This window comes from Colobus angolensis, unplaced genomic scaffold (genome assembly GCF_000951035.1).
Source record: "Colobus angolensis palliatus isolate OR3802 unplaced genomic scaffold, Cang.pa_1.0 Scaffold442, whole genome shotgun sequence".
NCBI lineage: Eukaryota > Metazoa > Chordata > Mammalia > Primates > Cercopithecidae > Colobus > Colobus angolensis.
The window spans coordinates 632,068-656,654 of record NW_012117844.1 but is presented as its reverse complement, the minus strand read 5'-3'; the positions used below and the strand labels follow the sequence as shown (position 1 = coordinate 656,654).

The 24,587-nt window shown below is 36.1% G+C and overlaps 1 protein-coding gene across 1 annotated transcript in view; it reads right to left on the bottom strand.

The window, feature by feature from the left end:
* The window catches only part of SMEK2 (SMEK homolog 2, suppressor of mek1 (Dictyostelium)), an 82,943-nt gene that overhangs the window by 15,186 nt on the left and 43,170 nt on the right, over positions 1-24,587 (bottom strand). Inside the window, exons 10-17 of the mRNA XM_011957452.1 lie at positions 20,020-20,151; positions 18,145-18,247; positions 16,681-16,776; positions 15,745-15,786; positions 12,024-12,182; positions 7,740-7,909; positions 4,447-4,586; positions 3,797-3,981 (exon numbers count right to left, since the gene is read on the bottom strand). Coding sequence (XP_011812842.1) covers positions 3,797-3,981; positions 4,447-4,586; positions 7,740-7,909; positions 12,024-12,182; positions 15,745-15,786; positions 16,681-16,776; positions 18,145-18,247; positions 20,020-20,151 — 1,027 coding nt within the window. The remainder of the gene's footprint in view (positions 1-3,796; positions 3,982-4,446; positions 4,587-7,739; positions 7,910-12,023; positions 12,183-15,744; positions 15,787-16,680; positions 16,777-18,144; positions 18,248-20,019; positions 20,152-24,587) is intronic.

Sequence of the window (24,587 nt, the reverse complement as noted above, 5' to 3'; positions counted from 1 at the left end):
TAAAAGTGTATGCTCATATGCATGAAGAAAGAGATAGCCTGAAATTAGAATTTATATTTAAAAGGGAGCAGAGCATAAAGTTTGGAAAACTTGTAGCCTGACCATGCAGTGGAAAAGAAAAACCCATTTTCTGGGGAGAAATTCAAGCTGGGCTGCAAAAATCTGAATAAGTAACAAGGAGCCAAATGTTAATTCACAGGCCCAGAGGCCTAGGAGGGAAAAATGGTTTTGTGAACTGGGCCCAGGGACCTACTGCTCTGTGCAGTCTTGGGACACTCTGCATCCCAGGTGCTGCAGCTCCAGTCATGGCTAAAAGGAGCCAAGGTACAGCTTGGGCCATGGCTTTAGAGGGTGCAAGCCCCAAGTCTTGGTGGCTTCCATGTGATGCTGGGCCTGTGGCTGTGCAGAAGGCAAGAACTGAGGTTTGGTAACCTCTGATTCTCAAACCATCTAGATTTCAGAAGACATATAGAAATGCCTGGATGTCTAGGCAGAAATCTGCTGCAGGGGCAGAGCTCTTATGAAGAACCTACTAGGGCAGTGCAGAAGGGAAATGTGAGGTTGCAGCCCCCACACAGAGTCCCCACTGGGATACTGCCTAGTGCAGTCATGAGAAGAGGGCCATCATCCTCCAGACTCCAGAACAGTAGATCCACCAACAGCTTGCACCATGTACCTGGAAAAGCCACAGGCACTCAACTGTAGCCCATGAATGCAGCTATGGAGGCTGTATCCAGCAGAGCCATAGGGGCAGAGCCAGCCGGGGCCTTGGGAGCCTACCTGTTGTATCAGCATGCCCTGGTGTTAGACACGGAGTCAAAGGACACGATTTTGGAGCTTTAAGATTCAAAGACTGCCCTGCTGGGTGGGCTTCGGACTTGCCCAGGGCCTATAGCGCCTTTGATTTGGCCAATTTCTCCCATTTGGAATGGGAGCATTTACCCAATGTCTGTACCCTCATTGTATCTTGGAGGTAACTAATTTTTTTCTTCTTTTATAGGCTCATAGGCAGAAGGGATTTACCTTGTCTCATATGAGACTTTGTGCTTGGACTTTTGAGTTAATGCTGGAATGAGTTATGACTTTGGGGGACTGTTGGGAAGGCGTGATTGGTTTTGAAATGTAAAAAGGACATGAGATTAGGAAGGGGCCAAGGTGGAATGATAAGGTTTGGCTCTTGTCCCCACCCAAATCTCATTGTGAATTGTAATTGTGTTGGAGATGATTGAATCATGGAGGCAGAATACCCCCTTGCTATTTTTGTGATAGTGAGTTCTCATGATATCTAGTTGTTTAAAAGTGTGTGGCACATCGGTCGGGCTTGGTGGCTCACGCTTGTAATCCCAGCACTTTGGGAGGCCAAGGCAGGTGAATCATCTTGAGGCCAGGAGTTCGAGACCAGCCTGGCCAACATGGTGAAACCCCATCTCTATTGAAAATGTAAAAATTAGCTGGGTGTGGTGGTGCATGCCTGTAATCCCAACTACTTGGGAGGCAGGAGAATCGCTTGAACCCAGGAGGCAGAGGTTGCAGTGAGCTGAGATCACGGCACTGCACTTCAGCCTGGGCAACAAGAGTGAGACTACATCTCAAAAAGCAAGCAAACAAACAAACAAACAAACAAAAGTGTGTGGCACCTCCTCCTTCACACTCTCTGTCTCCCGCTCCACCATGGTTAAGATATGCTTGCTTTCCTTGCGCCTTCAACCATGACTGTAAGTTTCCCGAAGCCTTTCAGCCATGTTTCCTGTTAAGCCTAAGGAATCGTGAGTCGATCAAACCTCTTTTCTTCATAAACTACCCAGTCTTAGGTAGTTCTTTATAACAGTATTAAATGAACTAATACAAGTGATAAGTCTTTATCAGCTAGAATCTTAGAAATCTCAGTACTAGGAAGGACCTTACGGATCATAACAAAATTCGCCATCCTATGCTAGAACTCTACATTGTGGTATCCAGCATATCCATCTAAAATCTCATGAGCTGTCTGACTCTTCCTTTTATTGTCTCCCTGTAGCTTCCACTCACTGATTCTACACTTCTTTACTCATTGTAAAAACCTAGTAATCTCTCTCACAAGTCAATATTCCAAATGCCTAATGACAATGATCAAGTCTGTAAGTCCTAAATATTCCAGGTTCCTTTTTCTGTTTGTTTTATGACATAGGTGTCCAATCCCTTTTAACATCTGGTTACTATTTTTATATATGATTCTTAACAGCGTCTCACTCAACACTGGATACAGAACTTCAAATATGGCTGTATTGCCTCTTTTGACTGTAGTCAGGGCAGTACCTATGAGTAAAGGCAGAAGAATTTGTCTAGCAAAGGTATCCATTCCCTAGGACATTTTAATAGGCTTTTTGCTCCACCACGCTGAGGCAAAAAAAACTTATCAAATTAATGAGTTGAAAATGAGTAGGAGCAATAGTTTCAAAGAAAATGTAATAAATTCTCTGAGAATTGCCTTCAGAAAATGTCACATTTAAAATCACTAACTTACATAATAAATCCAAGAAAGGCTTTTATCTTCTAAGACATACATTTTTTTGTTTTTGTTTTTGAGATAGGGTGTTTCTCTGTTACCAGGCTAGAGTGCAGCGGCAGCTCATGGCTCACTGCAGCTTTAACCTCCTGGGCTCAAGTGATCCTCCAGCCTCAGCCTTCCTAATAGCTGGGACTCCAGGTAAGTGCCACTGTGCCCATCTAATTTTTGTGTTTTTTTGTAGAGACAGGGTTTTACCATGCTACCCAGGGTCGTCTGGAGCTCCTGGGCTCAAATGATCCACCTGCCTCAGCCTCCCAAAGTGCTGGGATTACAGACGTGAGCCACCATGCCCAGCAAGGTATAAATTTTAATTAAATATTTAAATGACATACACAGGGCAGTATTCCAAAAAATGGTAATTCCTCAGGCCACAGAAATAAAATGACTAGTTCTTTTGAAAGATATAGTACTAGCAAGATCTTCGTTTTTTTTTTTTTTTTTTTTTGAGACGGAGTCTCGCTCTGTCGCCCAGGCTGGAGTGCAGTGGCCAGATCTCAGCTCACTGCAAGCTCCGCCTCCTGGGTTTACGCCATTCTCCTGCCTCAGCCTCCCGAGTAGCTGGGACTACAGGCGCCCGCCACCTCGCCCGGCTAGTTTTTTGTATTTTTTAGTAGAGACGGGGTTTCACCGTGTTCGCCAGGATGGTCTCGATCTCCTGACCTCGTGATCCACCCGTCTCGGCCTCCCAAAGTGCTGGGATTACAGGCTTGAGCCACCGCGCCCGGCCCAAGATCTTCGTTTTATAAAACAAGTTAAGCACATCTGAAAGCCAGGGGAAGTTTTACTTTTTCACTTCTCTTGATAATATATCTTTATGCAACTTTTGTAATTTTAAAATTTCAAAGAGCAAAGTTACTTGTTTCAGTTCAGTTTATCAGCTGTAAAAGACACAGGCAAAGTACTCTAGAAGGTTTCTATGAAGCTATATGGTCTCTGTTATTACTGAGAATTTCAGTATAGAAATAAAGCCAAGATTATTCACAGAAAGAAAAGTGTAAGTAGATAACTCAATTTCTAACTAGCAAATTAATAGCATTACAAAATGGCAAGTTTGAAGAGAAATATTTTAAACATGAAAAGAATTCCCAGACAGATTGGGAAAAAGTACATAATTTTAAAAGAACACAATTTGGTATAAAATTCTTGTCTTTCTTGCTTTATAAACTACAAACAAACCTTCACAAGCAACAAAGTAATTTCTGCACTAAATAAGAGGGTACACTGTGCAAAAATTCAGAATTTGAATACCTTTTTTAGTCTCCATAAACTTATCATAATTATCTGGAAAATCATCTTCTGTTTTAGATTTTTCCACTGATGCCACAATCACTTTTCCTTCCTCTTCTTCATCTTCATTAAACCACATTTCTTCATCTTCTTCCAAGGCTTTTGCATCTCTGCGAAATCTGTTACTACGCAATATAGATGGTACACTGTAAGAAATATATCACAAATACTGAGTAGTGATTTAAAGGTCGTGATCAGATTGAATTGAAGGAAAGATATGTATAACCAAGAGGAACTGAAGTAATTTTAACTGACTATAATTTATATCAAAATAATCTCTGTAATGATAGAAGATGTAGCCAGAGAACACTCGAAAATATTTTAGAATGTTGTAAATTAAACTAAATATTCTTCTTAAGTTACAATCTTAATACAAAAATTAAACTAAATATTCTTCTTAAGTTACAATAAAATACAACTACTTAAGATAAAATAGTAATTTATCATATAAATGATATAGGGTGGGGGGGACACCTTACCCTCCTATTCAACTCTATGCTATCCAGTGATGAAAAGAAACTTCCTCAGTAAATTTCCCATGGAAAATCTGAACTACAGACAATTTTGGACACAATTTTTTAGGCTATAAAAGCAGTATACTTAAACCATACCTGTTCAGTTTCTGATTTTGTCTGTCTTTTTCTTGCTCATATTTAGTCTTCAATCCTTTGAATGTCTGAACATATTCAATCGATTCAAGTGCTTTATAAAAGTTTTCAACTATATGTGCAGTAAGAGACTTGATATCTTCCTGTATAAGCACAAAATTTACATTTAAAATATAATACAATGCTTATTAGAAGAAAAACTGTAAAATTTTGTTTTGTAGTTCTAAAGCTGATCAAAAAAGGTTTTTCAAAATCACCTTCCAAAATGTAATGTCCTAGTTTCTTTACACATGAGTCAGGACTGCACAGAAAACTTGAAAAAAAAGGAGAAGCAATTTACTGGAGCCCTTTTGTAGGACTATAAAGAACATTCGAAAAGTAAATAGATTTATTTTACATCTTCTGCTTATTTTTTGCATTTATATATATATATAGCACTTTATAATTTAAAAAGCACTTTTACATATAATTTCATTTGATCTTCACAACACTTCTTTGAGATAGGTTTTATTATCCCCATTTTAGAGAAAAACAAAATTGAGGCTCTAAGAGCGGCTGGATGGTTTGATCCAGAGCACACAGCTGGTTAGAGGGCAGATGTTAAAATTACGTTTTCAAAATACTCACGGTGATGGATATTCCAAATACCCGGACTTGATCATTACACATTCTATGCATGTTAAAATAAATATGTGTACCAAATACATCTGTACAGTATTATGTATTAATAAAAGAAAAACGTATTTTTCAACAAACAGGTGTTATTTAATGACTTCCTGTTTAACTGCTATCAAAATGGGATATGGCTGTGGTGGTTTTCTTTCTGGTACATTTGTTAAGTTTTTGAATGAGCCTAACTCCGCCACATATATTACATAGTTGCTGGCAAAGGCTCGATGACAAAGAGATCTCTCACAAGTCTTTCTCACATCAGAGGCTGGCTCTCACACATAGAAGAAGAAAAAACAACAGAGGATATATCTTACCTAAGTAATAAGAAGCACAGATTTCTCTGACTATATTATATACACAGATCTGATAAACTATCTGGAATTCTACTTGTCTATTCCTATAGTCTTCCAATAGTATAATCTTTGTGAAATAAACTACTTGATAGTAATAACTTCTAAATTCTAAACCATCACTGCAGATGCATGCATGCCCAGTAGGCTTATTTAAAAAAAAAAATTAAAGTTGTGATTCAGGACTTTATAGATAATACTACATAGTAAGAAACCCACAGGCCATTTCTTAAAAAGATACACCACAATTTGGTTGCATTATGGAATTTAAGTCTTAAAACTAGTTCTCCTGTACATCTCAATTAAAACAAACATGCAAATTAGAAATTAGAAACCTAGGCAATGGCTCTATAATATGTGAAACGAAAAAATACATTAAGTTTTGGGGCACAAGGTACACAGATCAACCACTCAAACTTATTTTCAGAAAAACAATTCCATCATGGGAATAGGGATGGGGCTGTAAACCCTACAATTTGCTTTATCTGTATCTCACCAAAATGTTAAAGGAGAAAAATATAAAGTAAATAAAACAGAAAGCTTTGATTTATTGTAGCAGTACAATGGGAACTAGTGAGCTAGTTAACCATGTTTCTTCTTTTACAAGGTTAAAGACTTCTACCCTCTTTATCCTTTTAAAAATCATATACTTGGCAATTGACCATTTTTAGAAAAACAATCCAGTCAGCCAAATAATCTTCATATGAGAACAGCATGTTATCAGCAGATATCTGATTTGTAAGAAATAAAACTAGAGAATGAATTTCTAGCTTCGACTTTCTTTTTTCAAATTATTTCCAGCCAGGTGCAGTGGCTCACACCTGTAATCCAACACTTTGGGAGGCTGAGGTGGGAGGACTGGTTGAGCCTACGAGTTTGAGACCAGCCTGGGCAACACAGGGAGACCCCATCCCTTAAAAAATTTAAAAATTAGCCAGCCATTTTAGTGAATGCCTGTATTTCCAACTACTCAGAAGGCTGACGTGGAAGGATCTGCTTGAGCCCAGGAGGTCGAGGCTGCAGTGAACTCTGATTGCATTATTACACTCGAGCTTGGGCGACAGACAGCATGAGACCTTGTCTCAAACAACACAAAACAAAAAATAAAACCCAAATTCTTTCCAACCATGTGGCCATTTCCTCAGTAGAATGATTTCAGCATGTTTAAGTACAGGCGAAGTAAATTTGTTGTAGTGGTTCTACAGTTATCTGTTGCACTCCTGTTATTCACATAGATTGCCCTCCAGACTGTTTATGACAAATCTTCTGTTGCCTAAAACTAAGCTGGGACAAAGCTTCAAGTTCTGACTGGTCCTGATTGTGCTACTATCCAAATGGATGTTCTTGAATAGGTCACTTAATAACTTTGGGTGTCTTAATTCCCTGATCTATAAAATACGGTAATTGGAGTAGTCCATCTAACTTCCTGTTCTAACTTAAAATTCTAGGATTCCATTCTACCTTTTATGCACCTTGTATAACGTCTACCAAATGAATTTTTTTTTGAGACAAGAGTCTTGCTCTGTCACCCAGGCTGGAAGGAAGTGATGTAATCTTGGCTCACTGCAACCCCACCTCCTGGGTTCAAGTGATTCTTGTGCCTCAGCTTCCCAAGTGGCTGGGACTACAGCTGTGTGCCATCACACCCAGCTCATTTTTGTATTTTTAGTAGAGACAGGGTTTCATCATGTTGGCCAGGCTGGTTACGAACTCCTGACCTTAAGTGATCTGCCCGCCCAGGCCTCCCAAAATGCTGGGATTACAGATGTGAGCCATCACATCCAACACCAAATGAATTATTTTTCCATCCTTATTCTTTTTAAATCACTACCTTTACGATAAAAATATCACCGTCTCCTAAAAGATCACATGACTAAGGCATGATTGACTGAAATGTCCACATACACCAAATGAGATCATAAAACATTTGGCCAATAAAAATGGAACTGAGAAAATCAAGTAAATAGGGGCTGAAAGACTATGCTGAATTTCACTTTTATATTTCACAATTAAAAATATTAGCGTTAAAAAATATTAGCGTCAAAAATAAAAACCACTAAACTATAACCATGTGGCAAATAAGAATTAAAAAGCTACTGATTTTTTAAATTTCAGTTCATTAGAAATAGATTCTAAGACACATGGAATATATAATTTCAGGGGTGAAAAGGGAATGAAGTCACTTTGCTTACATATAATTCTTTTACTTTTACATAAAAAATTATTTATATACATAAAATTACATATAATAACAGTTGTTTTATATAAACTTACCACTCTTATAAATTCAAACAACTCAATAACAGCTGAATTCAATAGATTGTACCGAGTTCCATTATCCAGAAGTGCATTTATAACTGGCTCAAAAAGATTTCCCTTGGTGATGTAACGATTATAAAATTCATCTTTAAGTCCAATTATCCGCCTCATAAAGCGAAGAGCACCTAATAAAACATAATATAGGGAATAAGTTAATGATCTAGGTGTTTTCCCACCATAAAACAATGTATATGCTCTTCTAAAATGAAAAGTAAAACTGTGCATAAAGTAAAAAGTAAACTCCTTTGAAATGAAAAGTAAAACTGTTCAGTAAAACCGGACTTTGAGGAAAACAGAGCTGCAGAGGACCGCTCAAAACCTGTACAACTCTGTAGCCAGAACTAACAACAACAACAACAACAACAACAACAAACAGTAATTGGAATCTAGGAGATAAACTACCCAGGCAGGTAGCTCTATGACAGAGATTAAAAAATATGCAAAATGCTAGCAGTATTTAGAGCAGTGCTGGTGGATGCTGAGACAATGCAGTGAAGGCAGCTCAGAATCAGTTGGGGGCACTGTCATTAAGGTGGGCACAGGAGTGGGCAACCTGCCATGAGCTAAGATTGCCTTGCCTCTCTGAGGGAGGGTGATTTAGAGGCAAAAGCTTGTTTTTAATTTTCTGAAAATACAGCTAAAGAGGCTCCTGATGCCAGATGCCAATCACATAACAGGAGATCTAAAGGTTTTTTACTTCTTTGATGAAGGCTATTTCCACTCACACTATTCTACTTTTCTTTGCCTTGAAAAAAGATTTGTGCCAAGGCGGGCGGATCACGAGGTCAGGAGATTGAGACAAGCCTGGCCAACATGGTGAAACCCCGTCTATGAGACTCTGTCTCAAAACACAAACAAACAAACAAACATTTGTGAACCAATCCTATCTCCATATTATAATGACATCATTCTCTTATGTACCAATTGCTTACAAGCTATTTTACCTGGCTAAACATGCACTGTGGCAGATCAGATTGTATTTGTTAAAAGAAAAACAGAGTAATGAATAAGAAGTACAACTTCACTTCACATTTTAGGATACTGAAAAGAAATCTCATTTTTAACTCGTGAGTAGCTAAATAAAGCTTACTAAATTTAGCAATATTACTGCTAAAAATTTTATGGAAGAGGAAGGACTGTAATTCCAATCCTTTAGTTTTATATTTGCTGATCCTTTAACTTGTATCCTTTCCCCTAAGTAGTTTAATTTATTCTACAGATACCACTAGGCATCTATCTTCAAAACACAAGGGTTCTGATTTTATAAGTCATTTTCTCATTCCAACCCTCTATTCATAGATGAAACTCATTAAATAAAGAAGTGTGCCTGTCACAAGAGGTTCTAAACATTATCTGAGAATAAAACAGAAATAGGCCACATAAGGTATAAATGTTAAACTGTAACACCAAACAAGTATGGGGAGAAATGTTAGACTTGCAATCTCCCCTCTTTTTGTGGCAGGATAAGAAATGGTTTACTTAAGATGCAACAGACTGAAGCACTGGCAAGTGTGTGAGCAAAGAGGCAGACTTATACACTGCTGATAAATGAACTGATATGTACACAAAACTATAGTTACAACAGCCCTGCTTATAATAATAGAAACCTTGAAATGATATAAACATTTAAATATTGGAAATTGTGGCTGGGTGCAGTGATTCACGCCTGTAATCTCAGTGCTTTGGGAAGCCCAGGAGGGTGGATCACGAGGTCAGGAGTTCAAGATCAGCCTGGCAAACATGGTGAAACTCCGTCTCTACAAAAAATACAAAAAATTAGCCAGGTGTGGTGGCAGGCGCCTGTAATCCCAGCTACTCGGGAGGCTGAGGCAGGAGAATCACTTGAACCCCGGAAGCACAAGTTGCAGTGAACCGAGACTGCACCACTATACTCCAGTCTGGGCAACAGAGCGAGACTCTGTCTCAGAAAAAAAAAAAAAAAAAAGGAAATGCACTCAATTGACATGTTCATATTAAGAGAAGTACTCTGCAGTCATCAAAAAGTACTATTTATAGAGAACCAAATAGGAAAATCTGTCTTAAGAACATCAACCATTCCAAAATTAATATAAAAATGTAATTCTAATCAAAATGAACTGGACATAATCATTTAGTTATTATGAAAGAAAAAAATGTCTAAGAACAACCAAGAAAAGTATGAAAAACAAAAGTGAAGGGGTCTTAGTAGGTATTAAACCTTACAACAGAGACACGATAATGCCTGGCATAATATAATAAACACTGGGTTTTTTTTGTTTGTTTTTTTTTTTGAGACAGAGTCTTACTCTGTTGCCCAGGCTAGAGTGCAGTAGAGCAATCTCAGCTCACTTTAACCTCCATCTCCCAGGTTCAAGCGATTCTCCTGCCTCAGCTTCCTGAGTAGCTGGGATTATAGACATACACCACTATGCCTGGCTAATTTTTGCATTTTTAGTAGAGATGGTCATGTTGCCCAGGCTGCTCTCGAACTCCTGACCTCAGGTGATCCACCCACGTTGGCCTCTCAAAGTGCTGGGATTACAGGCGTGAGCCATTGCGTCTGGCCAACGCTGGTACTTTTTCATTTGGTGAAATTAAACGACAGTCCAGAAATAAAAGTATATATATGTTAACTTATTGTATAACATTATATTTCAATTCAGAAGGAAAGGGAAAAGGTATGGTTGCCTTAATAAACGTGCTGATACTGTTGGCTATGTATCTAGGAAACACTCATTTCAAACATTCTCATTTCAAAGTATATGCAAAAACAAATTTCACATGTATTACATATATAAATGTAAAAAAGGAAATGAAGATATCAGAAGAAAGTGAGAATATCTGCATAATCTTAGGACATAGACTTTCCTAAGCAAAACAAAAAACCTAAAAGTCATAAAAGGAAAACAAAGACATTTTTGTCATCACAAGGAAATTTTAAAGTTATTTGGAAAACAATACTATAAATAAAGGCAAAGACAAAAGACAATGAAGATAGACATGTTTGTTCTCCTCAAAACATGATAAACCGTTAATATCTCTAATATACAAAAAGCTCTAAGAAAAAGATAACTGGCAATTCACAACAGATAAAAATGCAAAGTACACTAATATATGAAAAGATGCTGTCAGGGAAAATGCAAATTAGAATAACAATGAGATACCACATTTTCCATTATCAGATTGATAACATTTTAAAATTAGTAACACTGAATGCTGGGAGAATGTCAAAGTGCTTCAATTTTGGGGGAAGTAATCTGGCAGCTTTATGGTAAATTAAAACTTAAAGGGATACATTAAAAAGTATAAAACAGATAAACATTTTGTCTTACCAATCCCATTATTGAGAATCTATCCTATAGAAAGAAATAAATCAGTACTTAAAAGATTTATGTACTAGACTATTTACTACAGTGAGGTTTGGAGTGGCAAAAAAGCAAAAACAATCTTGTAATTTATTCACTGGAGAATGGCAGAAGAATCTGTGGAAGAGCCATACCATAAAATCTTACTCAGCTATCTCCAGGAATAAAATCAGTCTACACAATATTGATTAAGCTAGAGTAGTATTAGGGGGCTGAGAAATGTGTTGGTATGATCCTGTTTTGTAAATATAAAAAACACAAAAAAATCCTCTATACATGTGTGGATATGTTTATTATCTAAATTGGTATGGGTATTAAAAAAAGAAATAACACAGATAGTTAACACTGGCTATTTTAAGTCCATAAAAATAAAGATTAGGGAGATTAACATTTTCTCTTTACATTAAATTAAATGTCTATATTTAAGCTATAATTTCTATGGTCAGAATAAAACCACAAAGTCCTTTTCATTTGGAGGGAGGATGTTTCTTTCTCTGTTTGCAGGTGAAATTATGAAACTTTTTTAGTTTATAGTCTGCCAAAAATCAACATTGATGCAAATATCAGGATAATTATAAAGAGTGACTACTAAATGACAGTTTGATGAAGTAGATGTAAAAAAAACAGTAGGACTGGTTCTGTTAGTAAAATGTTGTCACTGCACATGGTATTGTATCACAACAAAAGTTAGGCTCATTGAATCTAAATGTGAGCAGTATGTGGGTGGGAAAATCACTTCAACCTAGTCCTCTTGCCCTTTACATAAGAACAAAAGAGTAGGACTTCTCACAATCATCTCATTATAGAATATACACTGCTAATAAATAACTTCAAATGGGTAACTTCAGCTTTATCTCTATTAAAAATGTTGCTCCTTAAAACATTTTATACTTACACAAGGCCAGAAAAGTGTGCTTTGAATTCATCAAGACCAAGACTCTTCTTAGCAAGTCCTTGTTCATAATATAGTTTTTAATGTGATATGTGTGATGTTCCACACAAAATGTGAGTAACTCTAAAATTAAGGCAAGTAGCTGTGCTGTTTGATAATTATCTACAAAAGAAAGTAATCTCATGAAAATACTGAATATATCTAAATAAAGAATAAATAAAGCTTACATCCTATTTTATAAAACAAAATCTAAACTGTAATCCCTTTTTTTTTTTTTTGAGACAAGGTCTCACTCTGTCACCCAGTTTGGAGTGTGGTGGCGTGATTATGGCACATTGCAGCTTCCACCTCCCAGACTCAACTGTTCCTCCCACCTCAGCTGCCAGAGTAGCTGGAACTACAGATGTACGCCACCATGCTAGCTAATTTTTTTTTTCAATTTTTTGTAGAGATGGGGCCTCACTATGTTGTCCCGGCTGGTCTCAAACTCCTGGGCTCAAGCAATCCTCCCACCTTAGCCTCCCATAGTGCTGGGATTACAAGTGTAAGCTCCTGCGCCTGGCCCATTTCCTCCATTTTCACATCCATTAAAAAAGCTGTAGATTTTTACTTTTTCATTAGGCAGAAGCATATTATCAGTTTTACCTACTAGATAACTAAGACTCATATTTGCATAAAATATGAAATACAGAAAGAAGAGCAATAAAAATATATGAACATGATAATAATACCTTGATGGCATTGAGGAGTTCTTGGTAATGTTTCTGTAATAAATGCTATATTATTAGTATTAATAAATCTATAAAAGGGCCCACCGTTAAAAAAAATACTTAAAACTTTTTGCCTAAAGTGGCTCAATGCAAATTTCTCAAGAAAAATTATATGCTTTTAGAAAAGACATTTTAAGAAAAGGATATTTTTGGCTGTTTGAATATCAAATGGAAAAATATTACATCAAGATTTTTTTTTTTTTTTTCATACGGAGTCTTGCTCTGTCGCCCAGGCTGGAGTGCAGTGGCACGATCTTGGCTCACAGCAAGCTCCACCTCCTGGGTTCACGCCGTTCTCCTGCCTTAGCCTCCTAAGCAGCTGGGACTACAGGCGCTCACCACCACGCCCAGCTAATTTTTTTGTGTTTTTAGTAGAGACGGGGTTTCACCACGTTAGCCAGGATGGTCTCAATCTCCTGACCTCGTGATCTGCCCACCTCAGCCTCCCAAAGTGCTGGGATTACAGGCGTGAGCCACCACGTCCAGCCTAAGATTCTTAAGCATAACTTAATATAATTTCATATACAACTTTTTTTTTTTTTTTTTGAGACAGAGTCTGGCTCTGTAGCCCAGGCTGGAGTGCAATGGCGCTATCTCGGCTCACTGCAAGCTCTGCCTCTCGGGTTCACGCCATTCTCCTGCCTCAGCCTCCCGAGTAGCTGGGACTATAGGCGCCCACCACCACTCCCGGCTAACTTTTTTTTCTTTTTGTATTTTTGGTACAGACGGGGTTTCACCGTGTTAGCCAGGATGGTCTCAATCTCCTGACCTTGTGATCCGCCCGCCTTGGCCTCCCAAAGTGCTGGGATTACAGGCATGAGCCACTGAGCCCCGCCTATATACAACTTTTAAAATATCAACTCATGATATCCATAGAGAGGGACTTACTGAATAAACTTGCATTTTTTCTTTTCCTGAGGCTTTGGTTTATACATCCATGAAATGATTTTGAACTGCTTCTTGAACATCAAATTTTAATTTATGTCAAGGGCTCATATGGACAATCACGCACCCCTATTATAAGTGCTTTAGACAAGGAAATATTTTCTTGTTGTTTCAGACAAGGTATCACTATGTCATCCAGGCTGGAGGGCACTGGTGCAATTTCGGCTCACCGCAACCTCAACTTCCCAGACTCAAGTGATCCTGCCACCTCAGCCTCCCTAGTAGCTGGGACCACAGGGACATACCACCATGCCCAGTTTATTTTTTGTAGAGACAAGGTCTCACTATGTTGCCCAGGCTGGTCTCTAACTCCTGGGCTCAACCGATCCTCCCGCCTCGGCCTCCCAAAGTGCTGAGATTACAGGTGTGAGCCACCACGCTTGGCTAGACAAGGAAATATTAAGCTGTAAGGAAATTATAAAATCACAGTCTTACAGAATTTTTTAAAAAATGACATCATCTAGTACAACTATTTTATTTACTTGAGATTATATACATAAATATTTTGGGGAACTACAATGCTATGGGGAATAAATTAGCATTCTTTCTAATAACAGAATGACCATCACATATAAATACACAAAATAAAATTCTGATATTTCAAGGACTGTTTATACTTTAAACGCAAGTAAAGAGTTTCACTTGCTCCAGACCAATTTCTATAACAGCCAGTACCACAGCCAAAATCTGAACTAGTCCCTCACCATTAAAGGCAATTCCTGGCCAGGTGCGGTGGCTCATGCCTGTAATCCCAGCACTTTGGGAGGCCAAGGTGGGTGGATCGCCTGAGGTCAGGAGTTTGAGACCAGTCTGGCCAACATGGTGAAACCCCGTCTCTACTAAAAATACAAAAAATACTAGTTGGGCGTGGTGGCATGCACCTGTAATCCTAGCTACTTGGGAGGCTGAGGTGGGAGATCGCTTGAACCCAGGAGATAGAGGCTGCAGTGAGCCAAAATCATGCCACTGCACTCTAGCCTGGGTGACAGAGTGAGACTCTGTCACAAACAAACAAAAAAGCAATTCTTCTTTATTTCTCAATTCCCAAATTTTATTACAAAAGATTTTTTAACTTTGACCCTCAATGCTGTATGTGGAAATTAAATTGAAAAAACAAAAACAGGCCGGGCGCAGTGGCTCACACCTCTAATCCCAGCACTTGGGGAGGCCGAGGCAGGCAGATCACGAGGTCAGGAGATCAAGACCACCCTGGCTAACATGGTGAAACCCCATCTCTACTAAAAATACAAAAAGTTGGGAGGCTCAGGCAGAAGAATCGCTTGAACTTGGGAGGCAGAAGTTGCAGTAAGCCAAGATTGTGCCACTGCACTCCAGCCTGGGCGACAGAGTTAGACTCTATCTCAAAAAAAACCAAAAACCAAACAAACAAAACAAAACAAAAAACAATGACCTACAGTGTTAAACAAATGTCTTGTCTTCATAACTGGGACAAGAAATTACTCATATTTCTAAATAGTCCAATCTCTAAACAGCCTCCTTATTTGAAACCTGCTCCCCTTTGAGATTTGATGAGGCTGGCAGAAAAGGCATGGGACACTAGGTGTACACAGCACATGTCTTTATTAGTATCAAGCCCATACCTAGTATGCCTGTTCTAAATAGGAACAACTACTTTTTAACTCAGATTCATGAACAATAAGCATAAAGTGGTCATGAAAGTTAGTTGCAAAGTAACTGGTCTTAGTTTACTACATTTCAAAAATAAGAACTAAATCCTCGACTTTCAGACAATGCCTTCTCGTAACAACGTCAGAAAACAAGCTATACATTTTCAGGGAAAAAACAACAGAATTCTGACTAGTTTTCTATTTTTAATACTGGAGATAGTGGAATTTTTTCTTTACAATACAGACAAAAGTAAATTTGTTCTTGGATTTTGTTTTTATGCCAAAATATGCTTTTCTTAGCCTTATATAAGTGCATTACACTTAAAGTAGAAAAAAAGTTTATAATTTGCATGTATTCGTCAAGTATGAATTTATACTTACCAGGGCAAATTGTGTTGTTTTTGTTTGATCCAACTATATTATCTAATAAAAAAATTAAAAATTAAAATCAAATACTTCAGTAACAATAGCCCACCTTTCCCTAGTACTTTATAATATACAATGCATGACTTCAATCATAATCCATTTTACCCTCAAAATAACCATTAAGACTTGGTTGTTTCAGCAAAATTATAACTGTATCTGCAATCTTTTACAAAAGTGGATGTAGCTGTAGAATTATTAAAAGACAACATAGCATATATATTCTGATAAAAAGTAAGATTACAACCAGGGATAAAACTGATATATCTTCTTTTACCTTCTCCTATTCATCATTCAACAATTAGGATATTTCTCTTCATATCATGTTTGTTTTTTTATTTTTAATTTTTTAAAATAATATTTGCATTTGATCATCCATTATACATCTCATTTTTAAAAACAGAAAATACAGGAATTTTTAAAACTCCAGAATAATAAATGTGTTTATGCTTTAAATTAAAAAAACAAAAAACTCAATTAAGTAGGCCATTATAAATAAGTTCCAATTTCTAGGCATACATTCTAGAGCACATCAAGGCACATGTGCATAGGGAAACACAAGAATGTAACTGGAGCATTATTTGTAATAGCAAAAAGCTAGAAACAAATGCACATTAGAGGCAGAATGGCTCTATTACAGCATACTCATAAGAGAGGATTATGTAGGAGTTAAAAATAAATAAGAACTCTATTTCAATATGAATTAGATCAATATGAACGGGTATCAACACGAACAGATCTCAAAAATAACACTGGATAAAAAAATATGCAGAATAATATGTATGACAGACATTAAATTTATAGCAACTTTGAAAATATGAAAAACAATACCATATATACACATCATAACAACATAAGTAAACACAGGAGTGATAAACTCCAAATTCAGCATACCTTGAGAGATGGAGGAAGAGGGGGTAGAATGGGAATGGGAATGTGAAGGGGTACATACGAAACTCCAACTATATCTGTAATGTTTTAAAAAAAAATCTGAAAAAAAATATGGCAAGTTAGTTTTGATAAAGCCAACAGGGAGTATATGAGTGTCTGTTATACTATTATCTATATATTTCTGCAAGCCGGAAGTGTTTTATTAAAATGAACATAAAAAATGCATTATTTTTGTTTATACAAATGGAACCATTCTGCAAGAAAACCCTCTGTGATGTGCTTTTGTACCCATTCACCTTGATATTTTGGGGAATTATTCAGTTGATACATCAAAATTCAATTATTTTAACTGCTATATAGTATTCCATTATATGAAAAAAACATATTTTATTCATTTTCCTACCACAAACAATGCAGCAACATTCTTGTACCTGTCATGCATATGCACAAACATTCCCTAGAGTATATACTCAGAAATGGAACTGATAGTATTACACAGGGTGTGCTCATGTTTCAACTTCTTAGTTTCATAAAATTCTCCTAACTAACTTCCTTTTAAGTGACTCTTCAGGTTAACAAATATTTTCAGATAATGGCTCATGTTCTACTATGCTCCACATATTTCTGATTTCACTAATTAAGTTGTAAGCTTTTCAAAGTCCTTTGCTTACGTTAGTATGTATTATGGTCATATGGTAACATATGAGACTGATGAAATCTCTGAGATTGATGAAATCTCAGAGAACTGTAATATCTATGGTTAAGCTGAATATAGTAGAACTCAATTTAAAAATTGCCTCCAAATTAGATATATGCAACTATGATTACCTAGAGGGATATACTAAAACCATAGTAGGATTCTACACTCAGACTCCTTCAAAAATATTTTTAGATTTTTCACTCCATTTTAATAAACTGAAACAGAAATTGCAGCTGATGAATTACGGGTGCTGATTATATAAGAAAGAGAATATGGAAATGCAATTTTAAAAATACTAATGAAAAAGCCTTGCCCATATATATCAGCATATATTGGCATATGAATGTGCATTTGGAGACTAAGTTAAAATATTTATACTATTTGCTCCTACTCATTCTAGATATCAACTCTCACAAATTTGGGGACAATGCTTTCTTTTGATAAGTGTCTACATCTCAATTCCTTAGTGTGTAATACTGTTTGCCACATTTTCTTTTTTTGTTTTCCGCCAGTGGTCTACACATTCAGAGAAACTTCTGTAGTAACAAACTACAGAAATGGCCCCTGAAAGACTAGTCTTGCCACATTTTATCATTCACTTCCATAACCCTAAGAAACAAGAAAATCATAATTTTATATGGCAGTTTAGGTTTTTCAGTCGTAACTTCCCTGTCATATAAAGTCTCAAGTAAATTGCCTGTTAGTTTAATATTTATCTCATCCTTCTTTAAAAACAGAAATCATAGTAGATAAATAAGAGATCCTACCCTTTTCACATTTGTCTTCTGAAGTATTGGTCAAAAGTGGTGCTGTGAGAACATGCATACAATGGTTGTAGAAGAAATTTAGAAATTCACTTTTTTCAGTTTTCTGAAACACAGAATGTTTAAAAGAATACTGTTACTTTTGTAAATAAAAAACATCTTCAAGATTAGCAGTATATACCTTTTCCAGAACCAAAACAAAACAAAAAGAATTAGCAGTACAGATCATATATAAGCAGATACTTTAAGATACTGTGAAAAAAATCAAACACTTGGTTATATATTGTGAAAGAACCAAAAACTAACTATATTCACTTTAATCTTATTTCTGTGGAACTGAAAATTAAGTCTACTTCATATTATATACTAAGTAAAAATGAAGGCAAGATCAGATAGCATCACAAAATGTTTTTTTGAGGAAAATTATTCAAAATAATTTTTTCCAAAAGATGCCTGTGATATGAATACGAAATTCAATGAAGAACCAATCTATTGTACAACATATATAATAACAATATATTACTAACAATTTATTACACTTGCAAACTGCTAAGAAAGTAGATTTTGTGTTCTCAACACAAATAGAAAACATATAAAACACACACAAAATAAACATGTAAGTCAGAACAGCATACACCATAATCACTATTGATCCCATTTGTCTCTCTCTCTTTGCAGTGTATTGAGTTTTTCCCAAGAATGTAACAAAGAAAGAAAATTCTCTCAACTTTAAAAATAACATTCAAATGTGTGGAAAAGGCACATATGAATCTGTTTTGGAAAAATAAAAATTTTTAGAAAGAAAAAGAACCAATTAAGCCCATGTGATAGCAACTTAACTACTTAAAATTTGGAACCCCAGATTTCACCAACTCTATCCAAATTTTAAAAACCACTGAATCACGTTATCAAGCCACTAGATGAAGAGACAAAATTTAAATCAATTTTTAGCATTTTAAAATTTTGTAATTTGAAAATTTGGAATATAATGTCTATGGATTTTGCCACTATTTTTTACACAATTGGGCACACAAACTTGTAATGATTTAAAAACAATGTACATATTCTCTAAATATGAAGGAAATTTTATAAAGAAAATATCCCTCCATATTGAGAGAATGACTATTAATATTCTGGAGTATCTAATCCTTAAGTATTAAGGACTTACTCCTTAAATCTTTTTAAATGTCTTATGTAATTAAGATCATTCAGTATAAATTTTTCCTTTTTTATTGTGATAAAATCACACAACATAAAACTTGCTATGTAAAAATTTATTGGTCAGGCGCAGTGGCTCACACCTGTAATCCCAGCACTTTGGGAGGCCCAGGTGGGTGGATCATCTGAGGTCAGGGGTTCAAGACCAGCCTGACCAACATGGTGAAACCGCATCTCTACTAAAAATACAAAAATTAACCAGGTGTGGTGGCATGCATCCGTAGTCCCAGTTATTCGGGAGGCTGAGAAAGAAGAATTGTTTGAACCCGAGAGGCAGAGGTTGCAGTGAGCCAAGATTGCACCACTGCACTCCAGCCTGGCGACAGAGTGAGACTCCATCTCAAAATAATAATAATAATAATTTTATCATTTTTAAGTGTACAGTTTAGTAGTGTTAAGTATATTCACACTGTTGTGTATTAAATTTCAAGAAATTAACACATAGAGGCCAAGGGCCATAAAATGGAATTCTTAACATTTTACTAAGATTTTAATAGATTACAATTTTGTATTTTACCACAAATGAATTGCTGTAAGAATCCACTGCTACTTAAATACCAACTGGACAAATACTTAAAATATTTGTTTCTCAAAATTTTATTACAAAGCCACCTAAAACTGACTAGGTCAAAACATTTTTATCTCAGAATAATTTCTTACATTAGTTGTAGCCAGCATGTTCTCTGGATCAATTAGAGTACGAAGAAGTCCCATTAACTGAACAGCGCCTCCTAGCTCAGGATCAGTATCACAGATCATTTGTTCAATTACCACATTAATAAGAAGAATATCCTGGTGGCAAAACAAAACAAAACAAAACATATTTCCATTAGACCTAGTTTAGATCTAAGACAAAAACACCAACTGAAAGAGCAAAGTGAGAATCATATAGAGAGAAAACAAAGAATGGAATAGCTTATTTAAACTTTTATTCCTACTGCTTTTGAAGGTTCTATGAAATACTACACACTAGAGTGAAAAAAAAATCCCACTCCAGAAAAAAAAAAAAAAAAAAAGAAGAAGAAGAAGAAGAAGAAAACCCACAAAAGCAGAGCATGCTGCAACTTATAGGAAGTGGAAAACAATTCTTTAGCAGTAATTCTTATTCATTTTGAGTTTCAGTTTCAGGCATAAATTTAGAGGTTGACTAAACAAACAAGATCATGTGACCCTAAGACATAAATTATCTCAGCCTCTAACTAGTAAATCCTTCCTAGCAAAAAAAAAAAAAAAAAGAAGAAGAAAAGAAAAAACAGAAAAAATGACCAAAAATAACCCAGTACACAACTCTTCATGCAAGAAGACACTGTGTTATATAACAATCTAACATCAGATAGATTTGCTACATTAGTAACATGCTCTTGGGTTTTATTTATTTATTTATTTATTGAAACGGAGTCTCATTCTCTTGCCCAGGCTGGAGTGCAGTGGGGCAATCTGGGCTCAGTGCAACCTCACAAACGAGTCTCCTGCCTCAGCCTCTTGAGTAGCTAGGATTAAAGGTGTGAGCCACCATGCCTGACTAATTTTTGTATTTTTAGTAGAGACTGTCCTGATTCTAAGCTGGCATCTCTATTTTCTGACTGGGAAATATAAATAAAATCAGATGTTTACATTTGTTTCACTGATTCTAAAACAGATTTCTTAAAAATTTTAACCTCTTAAAATTAAGATACATTTTGTAATTGATGGCATTTGACAGTCACTATCGGCCAAGTGGTAATCATGACAAAATTACATAAAAATCTTTTACTGACACTGTCTTGTAAGATCAAGGAAATATTAACATCTGCGTATCTTAGGTTTGATGGATACAGTAAATAAGAGGAGAAAAGAAGAAATGGCAAGAGCAAGAATATTTTGAATCAGAGTAAAAATAACTGGTGGATGTTGTGAAAACATTTCCAGTTTGCTTAATACAAACACAAGAATTTAATAAAAAGTCCATTAATTGGCTGGGTGCAATGGCCCACGTCTATAATCCCAGCTATTTGAGAGGCTGAGGTGGGAGGATTGCCTGAGGTCAGGAGTTTGAGACCAGCCTGGCCAACATGGTGAAACCTCATCTCTACTAAAAATATAAAAAAATTATCTGGGTGTGGTGGTGGGCACCTGTAAACCCAGCTACTTAGGAGGCTGAGGCAGGGATAATTGCTTGAACCCAGGAGGCAGAGGTTGCAGTGAGCGAAGATCGTGCCACTGCACTTCAGCCTGGGTGACAGAGCAGGACTCTATCTTAAAAAAAAAAAACCACTAACATAATTTGCTTTACAGCAACTTTAATGAATGCTTCTAAGTACGTGTGTGTGTGTAAGTAATACATTTGGTCCTCTGCATCTGTAGGTTCCATACTCACGGATTCAACCAAGTAAGGATGAAAAATACTTGGGAAAGGAAAAAAAAAAAAGATGGTTGTATCCATACTGAAACATGTACAGATTTTTTCTTTTATTACTATTGTTATTATTCTCTAAACAATGTTTATTCTCTCAACAATATAGTATAACTATTTACATAGCATTTGCATTGTATCAGGTATTATAATCTAAAGTATAAGGGAAGATGTGCATAGGTTATATGCAAATTTTATGCCATTTTATATAACGGACTTGAGCATAAGTGGAGTTAGGCATCCTAGTGGGAGGGGAAGGTGGTTTCCTGGAACCCATCCCCCACAGATACTGAGGGATGACTATATATAACATATACATACACATACATGTATAAAAACCGATACTTCTTTCAACCCATTCTGATTTGAAGAGCGCAACTATAAGTAGCTCCTCAAGTTCTACAGAACGTAATGGTCCAACTTCTTACGTCTGTGGAATGACAAACAGCCTGGACAGAAAAAAATGAAAACTCAATCGTTTTGTTTTTTTGAGCAGGATCTTGCTATGTTGCCCATGCTGGTCTTGAACTCCTAGGCTCAAGAGATCCTCCCACCTCATCCTGCCAAGCAGCTGAGATTACAGGCATGCACCACCACCATATCTGGCACATTCATTTTTAAAAGTTGGGGGGATTTCCTGATATGACACACTGAAGGAAATGATACTTCTATGCCATTTCTGCCACAAAGAAGTAACTAGAATCTATCTAATTGTGAGTAAACAACAGACCAACCAAAGTTGTTGGATAATAGATCAGAAACTTTTTGTTTTTGTCTTGGTTAAAATGGACATTACTGGAACAATGAATAAAATATGAATGAGTACTGTAGTTAGATGACTATTATAAAAATCTTAATATCATGATTTTGATAATTATATTGTGGTAATATAAGAGTTTTTAGTTGCTGACAGTGAAGTAACTAGGGGTAAAGGGACAGTTTGTCATCATTTCTGCACCTTATTCCTCAATGGTTCAGAAAGAAAATAATACCCATGTATGCATATGTATTTATACAAATGCAAGCATAGAAAGAATGACAAAACAAATGACAGATAAAATATTAACAATTGGGCCAGGTGCAGTGGCTCACGCCTGTAATCCCAGCACTTTGGGAAGCCCAGGAGGGCGGATCCCGAGATCAGGAGTTCAACATGATGGAACGCCGTCTCCACTAAAAATACAAAAATTAGACGGGCGAGGTGATGCGCACCTGTAATCCCAGCTACTCAGGAGGCTAAGGCAGGAGAATCGCTTGAACCAGGGAGGCGGAGGTTGCAGTGAGCCGAGATTGCACTACTGCACTCCAGCCTGGGTGACAGAGTGAAGATTCTGTCTCAAAACAAAACAAAAAAAACACAACTGGGGAATTTGTGTGAAGGGTATCTGGGAGTTCTTTTTATTATTACTGTGACTTGGAGAAATTTTAAGAAATAAAATGTGACCTAATGCAAAATACTGAACAGTCAATCTATAGAGATTAGCTTATGTATTTCCTAACTTCTTTTTATGATAAATCTCAGATATATAAAGAACTAGAGAGGAAAATATAATAAATCCCATGTATCCATCCCAGCTTCAACAATTATTAATTCATGATCAATCTTGTTTAATACACCAACTTATCTCTACACTACAGAATTTATTTTGAAGCAAATTTCATATAAATATGTCAGCATAAATCTTTAAAATATAAGGATTCTTTTAAAATAACACAAATGTTATTATCATATCTAAAAAATTAACATGAGATTTTATTTTTAAATGAGAAAACACCTAACTAATCCAGTCAGGTTCTATAAGTTTTACTGAATGTTTCAAAGGCCATTAATATAAAAATACATGCAATCTGTGGTATAACAAAAAGACGACATTATTTGCTAAATTTACCCTTTCTGCTTGGATAGAAACAATGACTATAGTAAAATATGTTAATTTTCCTTTTATCTTAATACATATTTAAATATTGTAACCCATGTTGCCATAATCAAATCTGCTCCATAATACTTTACCAAAAGGAAATGTTTGAATGCTGAGCATTTATTTTAAAAGGGCACTAAAATATCAACTGCCACTGAATATACAGATAAGTTATTTTCTGTTTCCTTCCTAAAGGTCACCACCAGCCCAAAACAGAATTCAGCATGTAGAAGACTTAATTTGGGTTTCTTTTTGTAATTAGATTTATCTTCTCTTGTGGATTAAATTATTTTGAGGCAACACAGTTTTAAAATTGTAAAATTGTTAGCTCTCAGAAAATTCAGGAAAATGAAACCCCTTGAAGGTTGTTATAAGAAAAAATAACACTGAGAAAGGAACTTTTCATAGTGAAAAAAATCAATCGCTGCTTTTCTAAGTCTTATGCATCAATTAAAGAAGAAATATTTCTAATTAAAACAGGAACCAAAACTTGAAGAGTTAAGAATTCTGAAGTTAACAGTTTACTGTGATCATGGTCTGAGATTGATTCATGGTCATTTTATGATAAATGGCTTTAATCACACACATCACTGAAGATGGAGCAATGGGAGTGTTAAATTTCAAAGTTATCTTTTGTAAAGGGTGGCATTAAGATAAACCAATGAGATTATAAAATTATTAATAAAGTAGGCATTTCTCTTTAAAGTCAGAATTAGCATTGTTTGATTTTTAAAATATATATATAGAGAGAGAACACAAAATATTACTTCTCTAGTGACTATACTGCATTAGCCCAAGTTGATTCTAAAATAAAATCACTTTAAAAAACATTGAAAATAGGCCAGGCGCGGTGGCTCAAGCCTGTAATCCCAGCACTTTGGGAGGACGAGACGGGCGGATCATGAGGTCAGGAGATC